The sequence below is a fragment of the Zosterops lateralis genome, assembly GCF_965231275.1.
Source record: "Zosterops lateralis genome assembly, chromosome: 10".
Classification (NCBI taxonomy): Eukaryota; Metazoa; Chordata; class Aves; order Passeriformes; family Zosteropidae; genus Zosterops; species Zosterops lateralis.
The window spans coordinates 12701124-12719538 of NC_139770.1; the positions used below are offsets into that span (position 1 = coordinate 12701124).

The 18415-nt window shown below is 46.8% G+C and overlaps 1 protein-coding gene across 1 annotated transcript; it reads left to right on the forward strand.

The window, feature by feature from the left end:
* The first annotated feature begins 1 nt into the window (after position 1).
* Positions 2-15270, forward strand: LOC310913232 (D-beta-hydroxybutyrate dehydrogenase, mitochondrial). Its single transcript, XM_083868463.1, has 7 exons — positions 2-70; positions 1253-1384; positions 4452-4524; positions 6015-6125; positions 10292-10433; positions 11933-12085; positions 13418-15270. Exons 2-7 carry the CDS (start codon positions 1302-1304, stop codon positions 13885-13887), a joined length of 1032 nt encoding a protein of 343 aa, XP_083724589.1. The 5' UTR covers positions 2-70; positions 1253-1301; the 3' UTR covers positions 13888-15270.
* Positions 15271-18415: the final 3145 nt, after the last annotated feature.

Consider the following 18415-nt stretch of genomic DNA (forward strand, 5'->3'; position numbering starts at 1 on the left):
CCCGGCACCGCGGCCCCTGCCCAGCCTCATTCAAACGGCGGCAGCAGCGCCCGGCGCCCGCTGGCTCCAGGTAACGCGCAGGAGGCGCGGGGCGGGCCGGGGCGGGTGGCGGCGGCCCCGCGGGGCTCTGGCGGGGGCTGGCACGGTGACCTTGCCCGCGGCGGGCGGGCGGGGGGCGCGGGCGCCTCCTCGGCGCGGCCTCCCCGGCCCGGGCCGCCACAAGCCCGAGCGGCCGCGCCCCCTCTCCCCGGTGTCGGTACCGGTGCCTCGGCCGGGCCGGGAGCGCGTCCGGGGCCGCGGCAGCCGCGTCCCAAGAGGGGCCGGGCCGGGCCGGCGGGAACTGCCGCGGACCGCGGGCCTCGCCCCCGCCCTCCGAACCTCACAGGAACCTGCGGGGACACCAACCGTGCTCCCGAATTTGATCAAACCACCAGGATTTCTGGGTATTAGCCGAGCCAGCGAGCCTCCTGAGCCCTGTCCGCCCCCTCCCCGCCCATCTGGGCTCCCACCGCTGCCCGTTCTGCGGTAATTTCGCTGTTTTTCAGCCCAGGCCTGGTTCCAGCAGGCCCCGGAGCTGGCGCGGGGGCGGCCCAGCCCTCGGCGGAGATGCAAACCGCCCCTAACAATCAGATACCGATTCGCAGCTTCAGTAAAGGGGGCTGGGAGATGATTTTTTGTTAGTTTTATCCAAGATAAATATGATTGAAGTTGACTTTTCGTACCAAAGCCTTGTCCTTGAAATGTTTTCACTCGGTATTGAGATTATTGGTGGTTCCCTGTGCTTAGTCCAGCATCACCTGCTACTTAATTACAAAAGAATGTATTTTTAACTGCGTGGCTGTAGTAGCTGTAAAGCCAAGGTTCGTTTTTGAAACATGTAATACAACATCATCTATGACTTGAAGTTGTATTTTTGTTTAAAGTTATTTCATAGAGCTCATTTGAAAGAATATATTCCATATGGATACCTTAATTTTACCTGTTTCAGAGAAATCGGTTAAAGACTCATTAAAGAAGGAGAAATTGACATTTTCTTTAAATGTTTCCCTGCTTGGTAGTTTATTTATAATGCTTTTCCTTATTTAAAAGCATCTTGGGTGGCTGAAGGTTGAGCTGTTTATCTCTGTGTAAGGGACTGCAAGGGGAGAAGATGAGCTCCTTTGGACTTTATTTTCCTGTTGAAATACATGGAGTCAGCACGTCTTACAAAATAATTGAGCAACTAAAACAGAGGTGCTATCTTGTGTTGCAGAGCTAAGGAAGATCAGTTTGGCTTTTGGTAGAGTGTGCTAGCTGAAAACATGTTGGCCACCAAGCTGTCCCGCCCTCTCTTGAGCTTCTCTGTGAAAGCCCTGAATTTCAAGGACCCAGGGAATGGCTTTAGGTAAGTAACTTGGTGGAGAAGAAGAAAGAGTGACATCTTGAGTAAAGCACAGGTCAAAGACTCTCTTGGTTTCAGTGGGACAGTTTATTTACAGAGTCACATGGTCGTTGAGGTTGGAAGGCACTTCTGAAGGTCAGAAGTGCTAAAGCAGGGCCTCTGTGAGCTGCCTAGAGCTGTGTCCAGGGATGGGTGCTCTAGAACCTGCCTGGACAACCTGTGCCAGGGCTCAGTCACTGAGCTGAGCACAGCAGAGATGGACTCTATATGCAAGTAGGGGTTTTGTTAGGCAACGTGTTTTGTTTTGGTTTTGTTTTTTTTTTTTAACACTGCAGTCAAAAAGTTGTGATGTAGAGCATTAATTCAGTATCCATCAAGAGGTTTGTTTTTTTTGTTGTTGTTGTTTTTTTTTGAATACAAGCAAGTAAGCTTTTCTTCAGTGCAAGAAATTGTCATATATTCTGTGACTTCATTAAAGAGGCAGTGAATCCCATTAAATGAGGAAGTTGAGAGGGAGGGTTTTACTGAGAAATGGAGGTGGGCTAAGTAATTAAGCTGGTGGGTTTTTTTCTGCAAATGAGCAGAAAATTGCCTATCTAATTCTAATTTCTAGCTCTGAAAAAACCCCAACATTTATATTGCATTATGATTGGAACCCTATTAATCCAAATCCAGAGTGAGCTGAGCACTTTCCCTGGCCTTGTTTTAGAATGGAGTTTCCAAACAGCAGTGCTTGTACCTAATTGTACCTAATTGTACCTAAGCCATTTAAAAGTGGCTCATGGCCTGTTAAGCAAGAACTGCCACCTCCAGTGTTGCTCCACTGCTGCCGATAGTGATGTCCAGCATCATCACGGTCAAGGGTGGCTCTGCTAACAGGGTGTTGTAGATAGCTAAGCTGTTAAGAGATTTCCTGTGCAAACAGATATAGGCCTTTTATCTCCTATTTGCTCCACATACACCAGAGTTCACCTGCAGGAATCTGCTGTGGCCCCAAAAATACGAATTAATGTTTTATTAACTTGAGGAAAGAATTTTCAGCATATTCTTGTTTTTTTTTCTTCCGTCTTCTGTTTTGCTTACTGTGTATTTGTGCTTTGTGTGTCTTGTACTCAGGGCAAAACTGTTGCATTTGCAAGTCCCCACGAGTTGCTAAACCTGCAGTGGAAATCCAACTGTTCATTGAAAGGCAGTGCTGCCATTAGTGTCTTAATGCACTGAAGCAGCATTTATGTACTTGACTCTTCAAGCTGAGGACTCCTTTTTGTGGTGGAACTGAACAAAAGCCAATGCATGATTACAAGCACAAATTCAATTTGAGGACCATCTGCACATTCTAGAAGTCTCTGTTGTGGTCTCTAGAATTCAGTGATGCAGAACGACAAAAATGGCTTATGGTACATTAGTGTACCATGTGGGGGCTCACATCACTTCCTGGCTGTTTCTGCTGATGACATTCCTGCTCAGCAGCAGCCAGCATCTGTTTTTCTTTTGCCCTTGCCTTCAGGTCAAGATAGGCAGAATAGTCAAGTAGGTATTCTCTACAGATTATTGTGAATTGAGTGCGGCAAAACAGTGCTCTGCAGTGAAATAACAGGACCAAACATAATTCTGAAAAATAAAACCCAAGTTCATTTAACTAAAAGAAATGTTATGAACGTTTCTGGGCACTTTAGAAGCACCAAGAAGCTTACTGCTGAGGTAAAAGTTTAGTCTAGGATTGCAGGTCAGTGATGTTAACACACACTTTGCCTGGGAACTGACCTTTGCAGCAATTAAGATGGCTATAGCTATTTCAAGAGCTGATTTGGCTTGTGACACTCTAAGTTAGAAAAACAGCTGAACTGTTTCAGGAAGGTGAGTGAACACCATTGCCTGAATATATCATTTCCTTTCCCATCTGGTTCAAAGCTTCTGCCTTCACAGATCCCTTGATTTCCTGAGGTATGGTTCAGAGGCCAGAGTGTCTGCAAGCTGCTGTGCAGTGTAGCACAGGTCACCCTGTGAGGCCCTGTGATGTCTGAGCTGGAGATAATTGGGAATGATTATGCAAATTTACTTAGAAGACAGAAAAGCAGCCTCCAAGAAAAGCTCTGGGAAGGATAGATGCTGTTGGACGAGCCAGAGGGTAGATGAAGTACAGCAAGTCTAAGGGAAGGCCAGAAAGCTCCAGGAGGGCAATGTCAGTGCCAAAAGTGAAAATGAAAAAGCTGATAAAGTCCGGAGAGGTGACTGACAGGGACAGAGCTTGGGGTCACTCTGGTTTGTTGCTCAGGCCCAGTTTTGATGAATGATGGCAGGACTTAAGACAGAGTGATGCTACTGGGTAACATAACTTTTCTAAATGGACTCTCATTTCCTGGAAGGCATTGTTGCTTTGCTCTGGTCTGTCTTTGTGAATATATTTTGTCTTCTGGGAGTCACACATACTATGAGGAGGAGCTTCAGATCTGCATGGCAGGTATTGCTCAAAGAGAGTGTTTCTTAGCTTAAACAGTTGCAAAAAGGGGATGTAAAATCTAAGAGTATCTAATGGGTAGACACTACAAGGGAAGAAGCATCATCCAGGATGAAATAAGGATGGAACTGTGTGTAAAAGGAGTGAGACAAATGCAAGCAAATTCAGCCTCAGACTGAGTGTCAGAGACAAAGCCACAGCAGAATACTTTCATCAGACAAATTAATAACTTCCCATACCCCAAGTTTGTGCGAATCTTAAGTGAGGGCATTGTTGCTTTTGAAAGTGCAAACACTGCACTGCCCGTTTTGTGGGTGGAAGCAGCTCTGTGCCTCCAGACCAGCAGCTATTTTAGAATACTTTATAATACCCAGACAGCTTCTGCAGCTGGAAATAGCATCAAGGTCTTTGGAGAAACAAATGTGTCATACTGTAAGAAACACACAGGCTCAGATTAAGGAGAAGTGTAGACTAGATTCCTTTTTCCCAAATGACAATCTACATTATGTATGTAGGCAGCACTACATTCCTTTTCATGTATATGTTGCTGCAGCAGGGTATGGGTAAGATATTCCACGTCTGACTGCCTCTTGTCTTGGGTTTTTTTAACAGGCCCGTGCAAAAGTTTTCCTTCCCTCTCCTGTCCCCATGTGGCAGCCGCTCCTATGCAAATGAAGTCGATCAGGTGAGTGTGACTGTGGCTTCCAGGAACTAGTTTTGCTGAGCAGGGGTTTTAAAATCCCTGAAGCCTGGTGGCCAAACTCGTCTTTCCAATTTGCCAGAAAGACTCCAGGCTGGACCTCTCGAGCATGCTCCACATTCTTTCCTAGCACCGAGCTTCCATTGACGTAGCACGGTATGTGCTGCTGAGGGTGGAAATAAACAATCATGCAAGTGGGTTTTTTCTATTTTTGGAACTCACTCAGCAGATTAAATGTTCCACCTTACAGTGGAGGGAATCTGCATGACAAATTCTTAATAAACCACTCTTTCTGGAGTATAGTTGTTTAAGGACATGTAAATAAATCAGTGTGTCCTCACCACTTCATCTGGAGAGCGGCCCTTTTTAGCAGCCCTCTCCTTGAAGGTACTGACTTGCTGAGAACAGTGTCAGGCAAAAGGAAGGGGCGTGTTTTGTCATCTTGTCTGTTTTGTGGCACAGAACTCAGCACTATAGCAGTGCTAGAGCATGTGCAACTTGCTCCATAACTCTGGAACAGTTTCAGAAGAACTTAGATGTGGTCCTTGCATCACTGCTGGGCTTCCAATGTAAGGAGCCTTTGCTGCTTCCACCCAGCTTCCACCCTGATCAGTCCTTGAGTATGCTGAGGAAAGCCAAATTTATAGTTTGTTAAAAGAGATGAGTCGGAGTAAATTGCAGGCAATTATTATGTAATCCCACCCACAGCAGCACCTTGGATGTGCAATTGTTGAGTTGGGCTGTCTGATGCACCCTCTGATTTTTAACTTGTTATTTAACTGCTGCCTGTCTTTGGATTAAAGAAAGGAATTTGGAGAGAGAAGGAGGTATACTTCCATTTAAATTATAAGTTGGAAAAATAGGAAGACAAAAAAAGCCCAACTAGACAAAATGAGTGTTGACCAACTGGTCTTAATTTCATATATTAACCTCACTTGAATCTTCATAGGTCTTAGAACCCAGCTCTAGAGGGCTTAGGTGCTAGAGAGAGAAAGGTGGGTGAGCAGTCAGTAAGATTAAACTATATCTTTTCGTCAGTAAACTCTGTTCTCCATGCCCTACAGGCTGCATGCACACAAGAGTGGGCTTCTGCATGCTTTGGACATATTGGAACAGTTCCTGATGAAGGGAAAATATGTCTTGGGAACTGTCTGGTATATTTTCAGATTTAAGATAGATATGAACTGCCAGAGCATGGTGATTTGCTTGGTCTGTTTGCCTTGGAAGCCTGTTGCCAGAGGGGCTGAACTCCTCTATGCTGAGAGGGCAGTGAGGCTGCCTCACTGCAGTGGACTCAGTATGAAAATGTCATGTCTTGTGTTCAGAGGCACTGAGTGGCAGGAGCTGGCAGTGAGTGTAAACAGCATCCCTGGAACAGCCTGCTCCTGGCCAAGGACATGATTTGTTCTGTGCACTGCAAATCATTAATTTCAAATACTCAATTCCAATGCATTTTGTTCTGCTTTGTTTTGCAGATTGGCAGCAGAGCTGTGCTTATAACAGGCTGTGACTCAGGATTTGGATTTGCCTTGGCCAAGCACCTGCATGACAAAGGTTTCATTATTTATGCTGGCTGCCTACAAAAGGTAGGGGAAACAAAAACTGTTCTTCATCTGTGGCATGTGCAACAACACACAGCAACTCCAGTCTTCTCTCTCCACTCTGCACAGCTTTCTGACAAGGAGAAGGAGGGTGGTTGGTAGCTCAAAGGGAAAGACACAGGTGCTTGAATTTCACAGAGCAGAACTGGGGCTGAATGGTATCTGGGGAGGTTCTTATTTAAATCACAACATTGTGGTCTGTTCCATGTCAAATGAATCCCAAATCTAATTTTATAGGCTTAACCATAAATAAAGTTTGGTGTCAGGCTGTAGTCTGGACCTTTGGCCCTGCTCTCAGACCGTATATATTTATGCAGGGCTTATTTTGATTAATTTTGACATAACACCAAGCCACCAGTGATTTTATGGCATGTATTTTGAGTATATTTTTCTATATTCACAAGTACAGCCAAGCCATGGTGTCTCCTGAAATAGTTGGGTAAGTGATGGAGTCCCACTAGTGCAAATGAGAGAAGAATTAGGCCACAAACAGCTTAGTGACACAACCTTGATACCCTCTGAAGGAGAACTTGGTGTGGCAAAGCATTGATGGTCATGAAGAACAGTGCTTGTGAGGCACTGCACCTTTTTAGCTGCACGGCCATTTCCTAACAGAAACAAACTTACTCCTCAGGATATCCTGGGGTGGGTCAGTTGGTTTGATCTAATCTTTTAGCTCACTCATCACTATAAACATATCTTGAATAGTGATACTATTTACAGAGAATTTGCCAGGTATTCTTTGATTTTATCTGACTTTCTACTATTTTTTTTTGCATTCATACTAAGTTTGGCTTAAATTAGTAGTTTGTTTCTGCTGCATTTTTTCGAAAGAGGTGTCTGTCTCGATAGCTCTGTGTCTTGTGCCTCAGTGTTCCGTCCAAGATTTATTTGTTAACCTGGGCTCCCTCTACAGGCGTCACAGCAGAACAGACACTTTGTACAAACTGCTGCCTTTCAAAAGGGCTCAAGACAGAGGGTAGATGAGTACTTTTTTGATAGTTGTTTCTACTCAGCTTTTTTAACTAAAGATCAACATTGAAGAATATAAGAACACTGCAAACTTAATAAACACTGTTTCGGGTAGTAGCCTGCCTCTATGTTGATAGAAGGTAAAAACTTCAGAGTTGCAAAGTTATTTATGGGTTTCATTGCTTCTGTCTCAGCTGCTAAAAAGGCACAGTTTTCAGTGGACATGTCTAGCAGTTACTGAAACCTCCCTTCTATTTTTGTTTTCTTCAGTACTTGTTCTCCTGAATGTCTATTAGTGGAAAATATTGGCCTCTGACAATATCAACGTAAGCTGACATGCAGCAGCATGCCAGAAGTCTTTTAAACTTTGATCAATATTTACTTCCTCACAGAAAAATCAGCAAAAAGCTTTGCAGTATCACTTTGTAATTAAATATTGCTTCTTTAGCTGAACTCACACACCATGTTCCAAAATCTCTGTGGCTGTGCCAAGAATGGTAACAGCAGTTGTCGTCAGAAAACACTAGAAAATGCCAAAGCTCCTTAGTTAGCTGAGTGGCCTCCCATGTGTCTTCAGGCCATTATACTTTCTGTAAAACAAAAACAACTCCAGGAGACTGAGCTGATTTTTCACTGTGCTACAATCTTCTCTAGCAAACCCATAAGCAGAATTCTTATCAGAGTGTAATTATTGCTGGTGATGATTTTTGGAGCAGAAAAAGCGTGGTGTTTTTAGATGCTAGATAAAAGTGGAGGTAGAAATAAGAAACATAATCTTTAACAAATATATCTTGGATATAGCCCTGACGTAGAGGAAATGTCTCTGAAACTTGAATGTCACTTCCATGGGTTTGTTTTTCACAGCACACCTGCACATCAGAAGCAGACTGCTGCCTGGGGAGCCACTGTGTCCTCAGGGCATGCACAGTGTTTAGGAATGCCATGTCCTTACTGCAGATTAAAAGTATATGCAATGCTGACTCTTTATTAGGAAAGATTTCCTAAAGTGGCCAGATCCTGAAACCTGACTATAATTTTACTAAAGGAAACCTGAGAGAGGAGTGTGGAGTCATGACTGAGGGGAGCCCGAGGATGGATCTGTGCTAATAGTGTGCTGTTTCACACACAGTTACTTCCTAACGTTTTCAGTGGCAGATACACTCATGTGAGAGTTGTGTTGGTGCTGCATTGCCAAAAGACAGTGGTAGACTGGATCCAATGAACACTCATGCTGCAGCTGTTTTATTTTTACCTCTTTGGTTAATATATGGAGAAGCCAGCTGACACAAGATGAAGGTATTTTTCCATCAGTGTCTGTTACCATTGGACATATGTGATGTTTGTCTGTGCTGTCAGGAGTGTGGTGGAGCCCCTGTTTGCTTTGCTGTGTGTGCTCAGGCCAGTTGCAGCTTCCAGGGGAATGAGAAAGCAGATGTCCTCTGAACAAACTGGCACACAGGCTGACCACTGCAGGGCTCCACAGGAGTGCTCAGAGCCACAGGTGTTAGAGACCAAGGACACACTGATACAGGTACAAACTGAAGCCCAGGAGCCCCAGAGAGTGACCATGGAAAGAGGAAGGCAAGGCAGCAATCTGCTTTTTCAGTGTACAAGAGCTGGGCCCTCTTACCACAGGGACAGTGTGCCCTGGGACTAGCAGCAGAGATTTGCTGGTCTCCTGCTGCAGCATGAGAAGATCCTTTCACTGCTGTATATGGGCCTGGGGATTGTGGGACAGGCTGATCCCCTGCCAGGAGAAACAGTCACCGGGTGCCTGACTTAAACATCTCCCATCTGCCCTTGCTGAAAGCCAAGGGAATGGCCTTGTGGGTGTGGGTTAACATCCAGAGTGCAATTCTTGGCTGGGATCTCAACCCCAGGAGTCCCTGTCCACCCCTGCTGTGTGTGGGTGGGAGGGCAGGAAGGGAGCTCTTGCAGAGCCAACCCTGTCAGGGTTGAGGAAGAAGATGCTGTGGAGGTCCCACAAGAGCTATGAGGCCTCTAAGGCTGGTGCAGCCCAGAGATTTTGTAGCACCTCATAGAACTGGGATCAGGGAAAGAAGGACCTAGGCCTCATTTTTCTTCTTTCTTTTAGCGATACCTGCTGTTTTCAAGAGACTTGCATGTTTGTATTTGCTGATTCCCTGATGGCATTCCCACATTTGCCACTTGTATGCTTTCCAGTGCTTTGCCATACAGACTGCTTTGGCACCACAGTGCTTTTGAGTGAACAACAAACTTAGCACCAAACTCTTTTCAGTCACTAACACCGCCATCAAACTGTGCATGAGACTTCTAACCATGGCCAGGCTTCAGCACTGCAAAGGGATGAGCTCTGGGCATGGTAGCCCTGTTACCAGCAATGTGAAAGTATCCCAGGGGTTGGCTGTAGTTAATTTGCTGGGCTGTGAGGGAATGTGTTCTGGGGGAAACTGTTCTGAGCTGAGAAAAAAGGAGTGGAGATGGGAAAGGAGGCTGAGAAAAGTTGATGGGGGGAGGCAGAGAAGAGAGCAAGATGCTGGAGGAAGGTGCCAAGGGTGAATTGCCAGCAAACAGACTGGCCAGATTCTCAATGATTGGACTCTGCAGCAGTCTTTTGGAGGCACTAGTTATGGCTTCCACTGCCTGGAAACCTGTGTATAGATCAGCTGAAGAGAGAGAGCAGTGAGCAGCAGTCCCTCTTTGACTGTTTCTCCCAGAGCTGGCAGTGTGACCAACAAGCACATGCAGTGTAGATGTGCAGCCCCTCACTGGCCGATTTACACCAGAACCCCCCCAGGCGAGTTACTGTGCCCCATGTCAAGCCCAGTGAGGATGGCACCACATTCCCACCGCTGCAGCAGTGGGACAAAGCTTGGCCTCAGGAGCTTGTGCTGGGCAGGGGCTGCTTGCTGGGTGCCTTGCTGCAGCAGATCCACCTCTGACTGCTTTCTTGGTGGCTGAAGCAGTTTTTATTAGCTGACTTGATACAGGACTTGCAGTCAGATGGAGATGCTTGAGGAACAGTGTTCTGCAGGACCAGTCCTGTCTACTCCCCTTCTTCCTAGGGCTGCAGGACTGTCCTGGATATTCTGTGACTGCTCTGTGCACGCTTTTGCTTGATGTGATAGTTGGTATGCATTTGATATTCTGCACAGGCTCTTCAGCCAGACTGAAACCCGCGCTTTCTTCCCCTCTAGGACAAGGGAGAGGGCGGCTCCAAGGAGCTGGATGCCATGAACAGTGATCGAATGAGGACTGTCCAGCTGAATGTCTGTGATAGCAAAGAGATGGACCGGGCAGTGGAGCATGTGCAAAACAGCCTTGAGGACCCAGAGAAAGGTGGGTGTCTGCAGTGGGCTCTGAGACAACACAGGGGGCAGGAGCTTCCTTGGCTGGGCTCCCAGAGAATTGTCAGGGCGTATTTCAAAAGCTGAGCATGTCATTGAAGGACACGAATCTTTGAGGAGCAGCAGGGCAGAGCAAATGGCCTGTTTGAATATTGTACCATATCAGAAAGGAGCTTCCCACTTCACACAGCATCTACAAAGGAAACTGCTTTGTTCTCCACTAGCTCCTGTAGGGACATTGGCAAAAACCAGAGTGGTGTTCAAGACTCTGGGATTAGTGCTTTGTTCCTGTGAACTGAAGTTTATTGTGACTCCTTTTCTGTCGTAGAACCTGCCCAGTGCCCAAAGATTGGGAATTAACAATGGAAATGGCTCCCCCACTCTTTCAAAAAGCAAAGGAAATGGAGAGGTTTTCCAAAGAATTTCCCATGAAGCCAGCTGGATATCATTAATGCTATTGTATATACTACCATTTAGAGTTCAGGGGCTAGCTGTACTGATTTTCTTAACCTGCCTACTTCATAATGCTGAGATGGTGACAGCAAGTTCTGTTCCAGTACTGTGAAAATTGCCTTTGCTCATACATTTCTGAAACCTTTCCACCCTTTGAAGTATATTTTTCTCCTAAAGGATATCCACATTCAACACAAGGTTGTTTTAAAGCAGAACAAGCAGTAATGTTTTGTTTTGGATTTTGCAAACCAATTTCTTTTGATTTTCTTTGTATTTAATTTTTATGTATGGATCTTCTATATAAATTTAAGTTTTTTAGCTCTGTATTCTCAAACACAGGCAAGGATGAAGTTGCCTTTCCTGGGCTGCTTCTGTTAGCACAGATCTGGGCACAGTCAGTCAACAGATAAAAGTGAGTTTTTCTAAACGACAGACAGAAGCCTTTCTCAGACTTTTTTCAGCATGTTTCCTGTGCAATTAGAATATTATATGAAGTGAGTTAATTTTATTCAAAATTCCTTTTTAATCTTTCTTTTTTATTGCCAAATGAGTAGGTAGGTTCAGTTGTTGCCATTTTGGTTGCAGCAGAATAAATGGGAGAGACCATGGCATGCATGCTCACCCATGTCTACGCGTAGCCTCCTTCCCAGCACTGCAGACACTAGTTCTTATGGTGACAGAAGGGATTTCACTTTGAAAGAATTACTCTTTTGTTTCTTACAAGGTCATTCCTATTCTTATTATTCGCATTATATATTTTAAAAAATCATGATGGATAAAAAACAAGTGGCAAGGAGAACAGCTTAGGCAAGGCTGAAGTTCTGTATTTGCTGGCTGAGAACTTCCTCAGTACTTTGTGGCTGCAGTGTTGGGCGGTACAGGCAGGTCTCCATGGTGGTTATATTTGCTCAGGAGGCTGAAATGTTCTCTGCACTCTATTCTATCTGGTCTTCACCATCACAAGTCATAATGAAAAGCTCTATTGTGTGGTTCAATAACCTATCAGCACAACTAATGGTGCTTGATTTTGTCTTGTAGGGCTCTGGGGGCTGGTTAACAATGCTGGTATCTCCACATTTGGGGAAGTTGAGTTCACCAGCATGGACACCTACATGGAGGTGGCTGAAGTGAACCTGTGGGGGACCGTGCGGACCACCAAGGCTTTCCTCCCGCTCATCCGGAGGTCAAAGGGTGAGTGGCAGATGTCCTGACTGGCTCTCCCTGCAGCAGGTCCCTCATCCTGCCACATCCTGCTGTGTTAGAGGCCAGAAGATCTATGGCACTTGTCTCTGCACCATTGGCCGCCTTCCTGCCTTCAGAGGCAGAATGTGGTCCCCAGCAGACACACAGATTGCCTCACCTCTCTGAGCTACACAGCAAGGCAGCAGGCCTGAAAAGCAGTTATTTCTCTTTGCCATGTGTGCTGCCTTCTCCTGCAACATCCCACACAAGATCTAATCCATTATACCTGTTCAGAAACTGCAGCTCACAATAAATTACAGTGCCAGGAGCATTCCTCCCTGCTATATAAAAAGCAGCTGTGGCAGGGTGGGCAGCAGCAGTGTAAAAAGCTTCTTGCAGGGAAGTTGTCATTTTGCACTGTTTGCACCCTGAGAGCCTGTGATGTAAGAAAAGAGGAGGTTGTACAGCAAAGGCATGCAGACCTGGAGTCTCAGCATAAAGGGGCAAAAACTTTCCTGTGCTAGGACCTACTGCCTGACTAAATGAGAGTATTTCTCACTCTTGAGGCATCCACAGGCATTAACAATGTTGCTCTGTGCTTCAGACCTGGGCTGGATGTGGCCTGGGCAGCACTTCTTCCACCACGGAAGGTTATCCACTTCTGAGGTCAAAGTTTCTCTTTCTAACACAACTTAGTAATGAGCCCTGATAGAAAGTGCAGAAAACTCTGACCTCTGCCTACACTACAGCATCCACAGCCTCTTAGCAGTATTTTCCCCAGCCCAAATGGATGGCTTCTGGCAGGGAAGAAAGGCCTCTGTGCCTGGAGCCATAAACCAGTTGTCACATGGAAGAGTGCAGTGGCCTTAAGCTGCTTTGCCCATTGGTGGTACAGGAGCAATCCATTCTCTTTTGGGAAGCAGACACTGAGCCACCACTGGCCTTTGATTTGCAAATAAACCGGCTCAGCTTTGGTGCCAAAGGCTTTCCTTGCTCCTGCTTTCACTTTTCTGGGCTCAGTTCAAATTGCTGCTGAGCAATCCTGTTTCCCCTCATGCCGGTTCTGTCCAGACTCTCCTGTGTTCCCCAGAGCACTGAGCTTTGTGTGTCAGCATGTGCCTATTCCCTGTGGTAGAATAAGCCAAGGAGCACAAGCAGTGGGCTTGTTCTCTTGCCTGCAGGCCATGCCCAGGACAGCACTGCTGGGGCAGAGCCATGAGGCAGCCCTCAGTGGGCAGGTGGGTGATTGCACGTTCAGGAATGTGTTGGGTGGTGTGTGCCGGGTGCCTGCTCCGGGCCAGGTACCACGGCTCAGCTCTGCTCTGCCTGGCCTCTGCCTAGGTCGTGTGGTGAACATCAGCAGCATGATGGGGCGGATGGGCAGCCCTGCCCGCTCACCCTACTGCATCACCAAGTTCGGCGTGGAAGCCTTCTCCGACTGCCTGCGCTATGAGATGCAGCCCCAGGGCGTCATGGTCAGCATCGTGGAGCCCGGCAACTTCATCGCCGGCACCAACCTCTACAGCCCCGAGCGCATCAAGGCCATCGCCGACAAAATGTGGGACGAGCTGCCCGAGATCGTGCGCAAGGACTACGGCAGGAAGTACTTTGACGAGCAGGTCAGCAAGATGGAGTCGTACTGCAACAGCGGCTCCAGGGACACGTCGCCCGTCATCGAGAGCGTGGCGCACGCGCTCACCGCCACCGCCCCCTACACGCGCTACCACCCCATGGATTACTACTGGTGGCTGCGCATGCAGATCATGACCCACATGCCTGCCGCCATCGCCGACCGGCTCTACGTCTACTGAGGCCTCGCGCTCACAAGCTGTCCAGGTGGGGAATTCCTTATAAAGAGAGCTTTGTACACACTTCCCATTAGTCCTTTTAAAATTTTTCTAACCTCATTTCAGAGTACTGTATTTTAGCTATAAAGGGTTCATTTAAATGTCTGACGTAACCTAAAAGGCAGTAATTTGCAAGGGATGTTTCGTAGGCAGGAATATGTTATGTTTGTGCGGGGACAATGATTTTTTTTTTGCTATTTATTTCATGTTATCCTTTCTTTTTTCACCTCAAATATGAAGCTATAATCATTATTTATACTGCAATTGCTCTGAAGTGTTTTCAGAATAATTTCTGCTGATGGCCAAACACAATCTTCACAATTCCTGCCTAGGATGCAGCCTTCACACCATAAAACAGAATCCCTCCATGCTCTAATGGCAAACCACTGCTTCCTCATGACAAAGAATGTCCAACTGACTTTTCCAGGCCTGGTCACAGTAGCCCAAGGCAGAGCAGAGACTTCTTTAATTTGAGGATCAGAACTCAAAATGCTCAAGGTGCTGAAACCGAGCAACTGACCCCGTCCCTTTCTCTCTTAGAATTATACTGATGAAATGTTAGAGAAAAGGAACCAGTCTGCTTCTCTTGCATGCTTTCTTGCAAAGGAGTTCAATGACCCAGGGACTCAACCTTGCAGACTTTCCCCGTGGGAGTTTCTTACTCACATGAGCATTCCCATGACTGTGAGCAGCTTTACGCACAGGACTGCAGGTGTCAGGATTGGCCTGCAGTGACATTTGCCTTCTCTTCACCAGTATCTGAAGATGAACTCCAGACTTAGCTCGGAGAGGAGTTTTGCTTGAGCTCCTGCAGTTTGTGAGGAGCACTGCGGAGCAGATGGAGCAGAGAAGGTTACAGTCACATCAGTGAATGCCCTTCTTGCCAGGGACCTCACTTACAGCCAAGTATTTGTACAGCACCTTGCACAGAAGGGTCTTAGCCCTGACCAGGCCTCCAGTACTGCAGCACAGGTGATGATAACAATAACTTCCACTGAAGGGGTCACTGAGTTGAAATACGTGCAGCATGACATAGATCTATCAGAACATCCATAACAATAAAGTTAACTTTAGGAGCAGTCTCATTTCCATGATGGTTGTTTACATATCTGAGAAATATTTGTTTTGTACTTTAAGAAAAGAAAAGGAAAAAAAAAAAAGAGCCTTTCCTGGGGAATTCAGGAAGAGTAAATTTTTTTAAGCTTGAAAGACAAAAATAAAAAGTAATTAATGGCCATTGTTAGTGAAGTTGACAAGAAAAGATCTCATGTGCTCTAGTAACATACTGTGACATGATCAAACTCCTTTGGCTTAATAAATGTATACATGAATGGTAACAAAATTCAGAGGCTCTCTCTCTTTATTTTTGACATATATAAAGTGAAGACTCATATTCTGTAGTGGTGAGGTTCATGCCTGTTACACACACGCATCGTTCAGAGGCTCATTTGCACTCTTGAGCCTTTCATGTCTCTACTGGGTACTGCAAGACTTTTGTAGGAGTACCAGCTGTGTCCTGGATCTCGTGACAGAGATCCCTAACCCCTGGACTCTGTGTATTCACAGCTCTTAAACCTGCATTTGTAGTGGACTCTTGCAGATTACAAAGGATTATTATGGATTATTTCTAAGGGATCAGGAAAGGAAACTGAGCTCTGAAGAGGGGAGGGTTGTGGCAGTGATTCAGCAGGGTAGCACACAACAAGTCACTGACAGATCCCATATAAATTCCAGGGGAAGACTGTCTGGTTTCCAGACCTTCCTGGTTTTCTCCACAGTCCCAGCAGTGGTAGCTACCTCTTGAGTGCAGAGCGTATTGGCTTGTTTTCCAATACAAGGACTTTTTCTCTAGGACAAAACATGAGTCTGAACTCCCCAGCAGCCACAAGGACTGAATTGCAGAGCAGAGCAAAACACCTGGATAGCACTGTCTGTTGCAGATGATACAGCAGAGATAGAAAAGCTTTTACAAGGGAAGTTCTTGTAGTCTAAAATTTAGCTCTTAAGATGCTAAGTAGCATAAGAAAATCATGTAATTCCACCTGAGGTGCTAGCTCCCAATTTTACTTCTGGGCTTTAATACAAACCTAAGTGGAGTTAGATAAGGAGGAAACTGAGTGCACAGCCAGGTTGTCTCAGTTTAGCTCAGTGACCCTGGGAGCAAACGTAGCAGGTGTTCAGCAGCACTGTGTTCATTCCCAGCCAGAAGGATAAAGCAGAGCAGGGATAACTGCACTCACATCTACATGGCATTTATTCTGGAGGCTCCTGAACTCTGCCATGAGGTGGCCCCAGGGAACTCTGGAGCTGTGCCACTGCTCCAGGGCTGGAGAAGATGTGGCAGTCCTGCTGCCCTGCAGTGCTGGTCACAGGGAGCTGTGTGGTTTCATATGATGGGCAGGCAATGGCTGGGGTGTTCCTGTGCATCCACAGCTGTTCCAACATTTCTGTGTGAGTTTTCCTGACACTGGGAGAGTTTGACAGTGGATTTGTGGTCAGGAGGGCTGGCAGTTTTTCTGCTGGGATCTTGGCAATCTCCCTATTTCAGGGTTTGCCCTGAGAAGCGCATTAAAAGCTAATCCCCTCTGGGTTTGCATGACTGTCCTTTTGACTCAGAGCACTCAAGGTCTGCCTGCACGCTGCCACTGCAGCTCCTGGAATAGCTTCAGCTCAAGTTTATTTGGAAACTGAAAAGAGCAAAAGAGGACTTGGCCAGGCACCTGGTCCTCTGTGTTCTCAAGGCTGCCCCAGTGGGAGCTCCTGCTCCCTCAGGAGGAGCTGGGGAGCCTGGAGGGGTCAGTTTGTAGGGGTGCACATACCTGAGCTCTGGTCCCAGCTGGCTGGAGGAAGGGCTCTCTCCTCCCAAATGTCTTGCCAGGTGATGACCCTTGGCAGTGATGCAACAGATCCCACTGCAGTATCCCTTAGGCAACCTGGAGTTAAAAATAACTTTCCCTTGGGTGGTGGGAAGTAGCAGAGATGGAGTAATTTTAGCTACAGCTGTTACATCTTGTTCTGAGCCTTAATGTGGAAATCATGAAGTCCTACCCACTTCAAAGTCCTACCCACTTTTTGCTTCTGGTGATGAGGGTAGTGAGTACCAGCATTTAGTGACTCCTTACTGCCACCTTACCAGGATGAAGTGCAGGGATTGCCCAGTTAAACAGGAGATCATTTCACAGCCAGAAATTCACACGCCTTCAGGAGACCTGCAGCTCTCACATCCTGGCAGAGGCGTGGCCCAGGTTCCCTCTTGGGTCTCAGCCCTATGAGTCTGGCTGAGACTTATCCTGGAGTTGCAGTTTGGAAACAGGAAAGAGGAAAGAACACTCATGTTCAGGCGCTGTTAAACAGCAGAGCACAGGATGTCTTTCCCAATTAAATATAACGATTATATAGGTCCTCAACTAAACATAAAAGTGGCTCAGTTGCTGAGCTACAAAGTCAAATCTGTCTGTTCTGAGGTTGGACTGAAGCCAAGGGGGTCTTGCTTCAAGGTGTATGTGGAGCAGCTGGCACTTTGAGGGCTGTGGCTCTGAAAAGGAAGTATCTCCAGAAAACAAGAAGGGAATCATAAGCATAATTTACACATGTGATGACACTTCTCTGGGAAGGTATTGCTCAGGATTATTGCACTGGTTTCTCTTCCCTCTTTCCCAACAGTGATGTCGGACTTGCTGTGCAGCCTTGAGGTGCTGTGGCACTTCCCTGCACGAGAGGAAGTGCTGGCCTGGTACCAGCAGAGCAGTAAGCAAGCAGTTCTTCCTCACTGAGCAGGAGGGCAAGAAACGGGAGATGCCAAGGCCACAAGCAGCCTGTGCACCTGTGACATGGATGGCCACCCTTTGCTTGTCACCAGCCATCACCTGAGCATCACAGCCCTCTCTGGGTGGTGGGTGAAAGGGGGGCTGTGGGTGTGCCCCGATGCTGACAGTCAGATGGGGCAGCACATCTCCACCCTGTCAGCTGCAGGGATGGACTGTCTGGGGCAGGCTCAGCACTGCCCCTGCCAGCAGTGAGGCTGGTGATGGCAAACACAGGGATCCCAGCTTGGCCTGTGTTTCTGGGGACCTCCACCCCAACCATGCAGAGAGGGACATGCAATGGCACAGATGCCATCCTGCAGCTCTCCTGCAACCAGTGAGGCACAATGGAGGTGGTTGCCTACTATTTTCTACTTTCCAAAGGGTCTCAGGACCTCAGGGCTGCCTGAAAACCACAAATCAGGCTGTTCTGCTTCCACAGCCAGCAGGCAGCTCCCTGTGGTCTGTGGGGAGCATGGGGATGAGGAGTCTGGCTAAGGTGTAGGTTGTTATCTTAAAATAATTTTTGCTAACAAAGTGTTTTGTTTGTGGTTATTTGAATATGCCTTTTTGTCAGCATCTGTCCCTGATCACAGATGAGTATTTCTGACTTTCTGGGGCTCTGCCACCATGATGAACTGCAAGAGGGAGTGTACCTGGCTACAGCCTCCTCCAGTCATCCTCTCCCT

What these genes read in the sequence shown, in the direction of transcription:
- LOC310913232 (XM_083868463.1), top strand. Translation starts at nt 1,302, where the DNA reads ATGTTGGCCACCAAGCTGTCCCGCCCTCTCTTGAGCTTCTCTGTGAAA. An exon ending in CCTTGAGGACCCAGAGAAAG is followed by an intron (nt 10,434 to 11,932) that starts GTGGGTGTCTGC and finishes TTTGTCTTGTAG; the next exon opens with GGCTCTGGGGGCTGGTTAAC. An exon ending in GCTCATCCGGAGGTCAAAGG is followed by an intron (nt 12,086 to 13,417) that starts GTGAGTGGCAGA and finishes GCCTCTGCCTAG; the next exon opens with GTCGTGTGGTGAACATCAGC.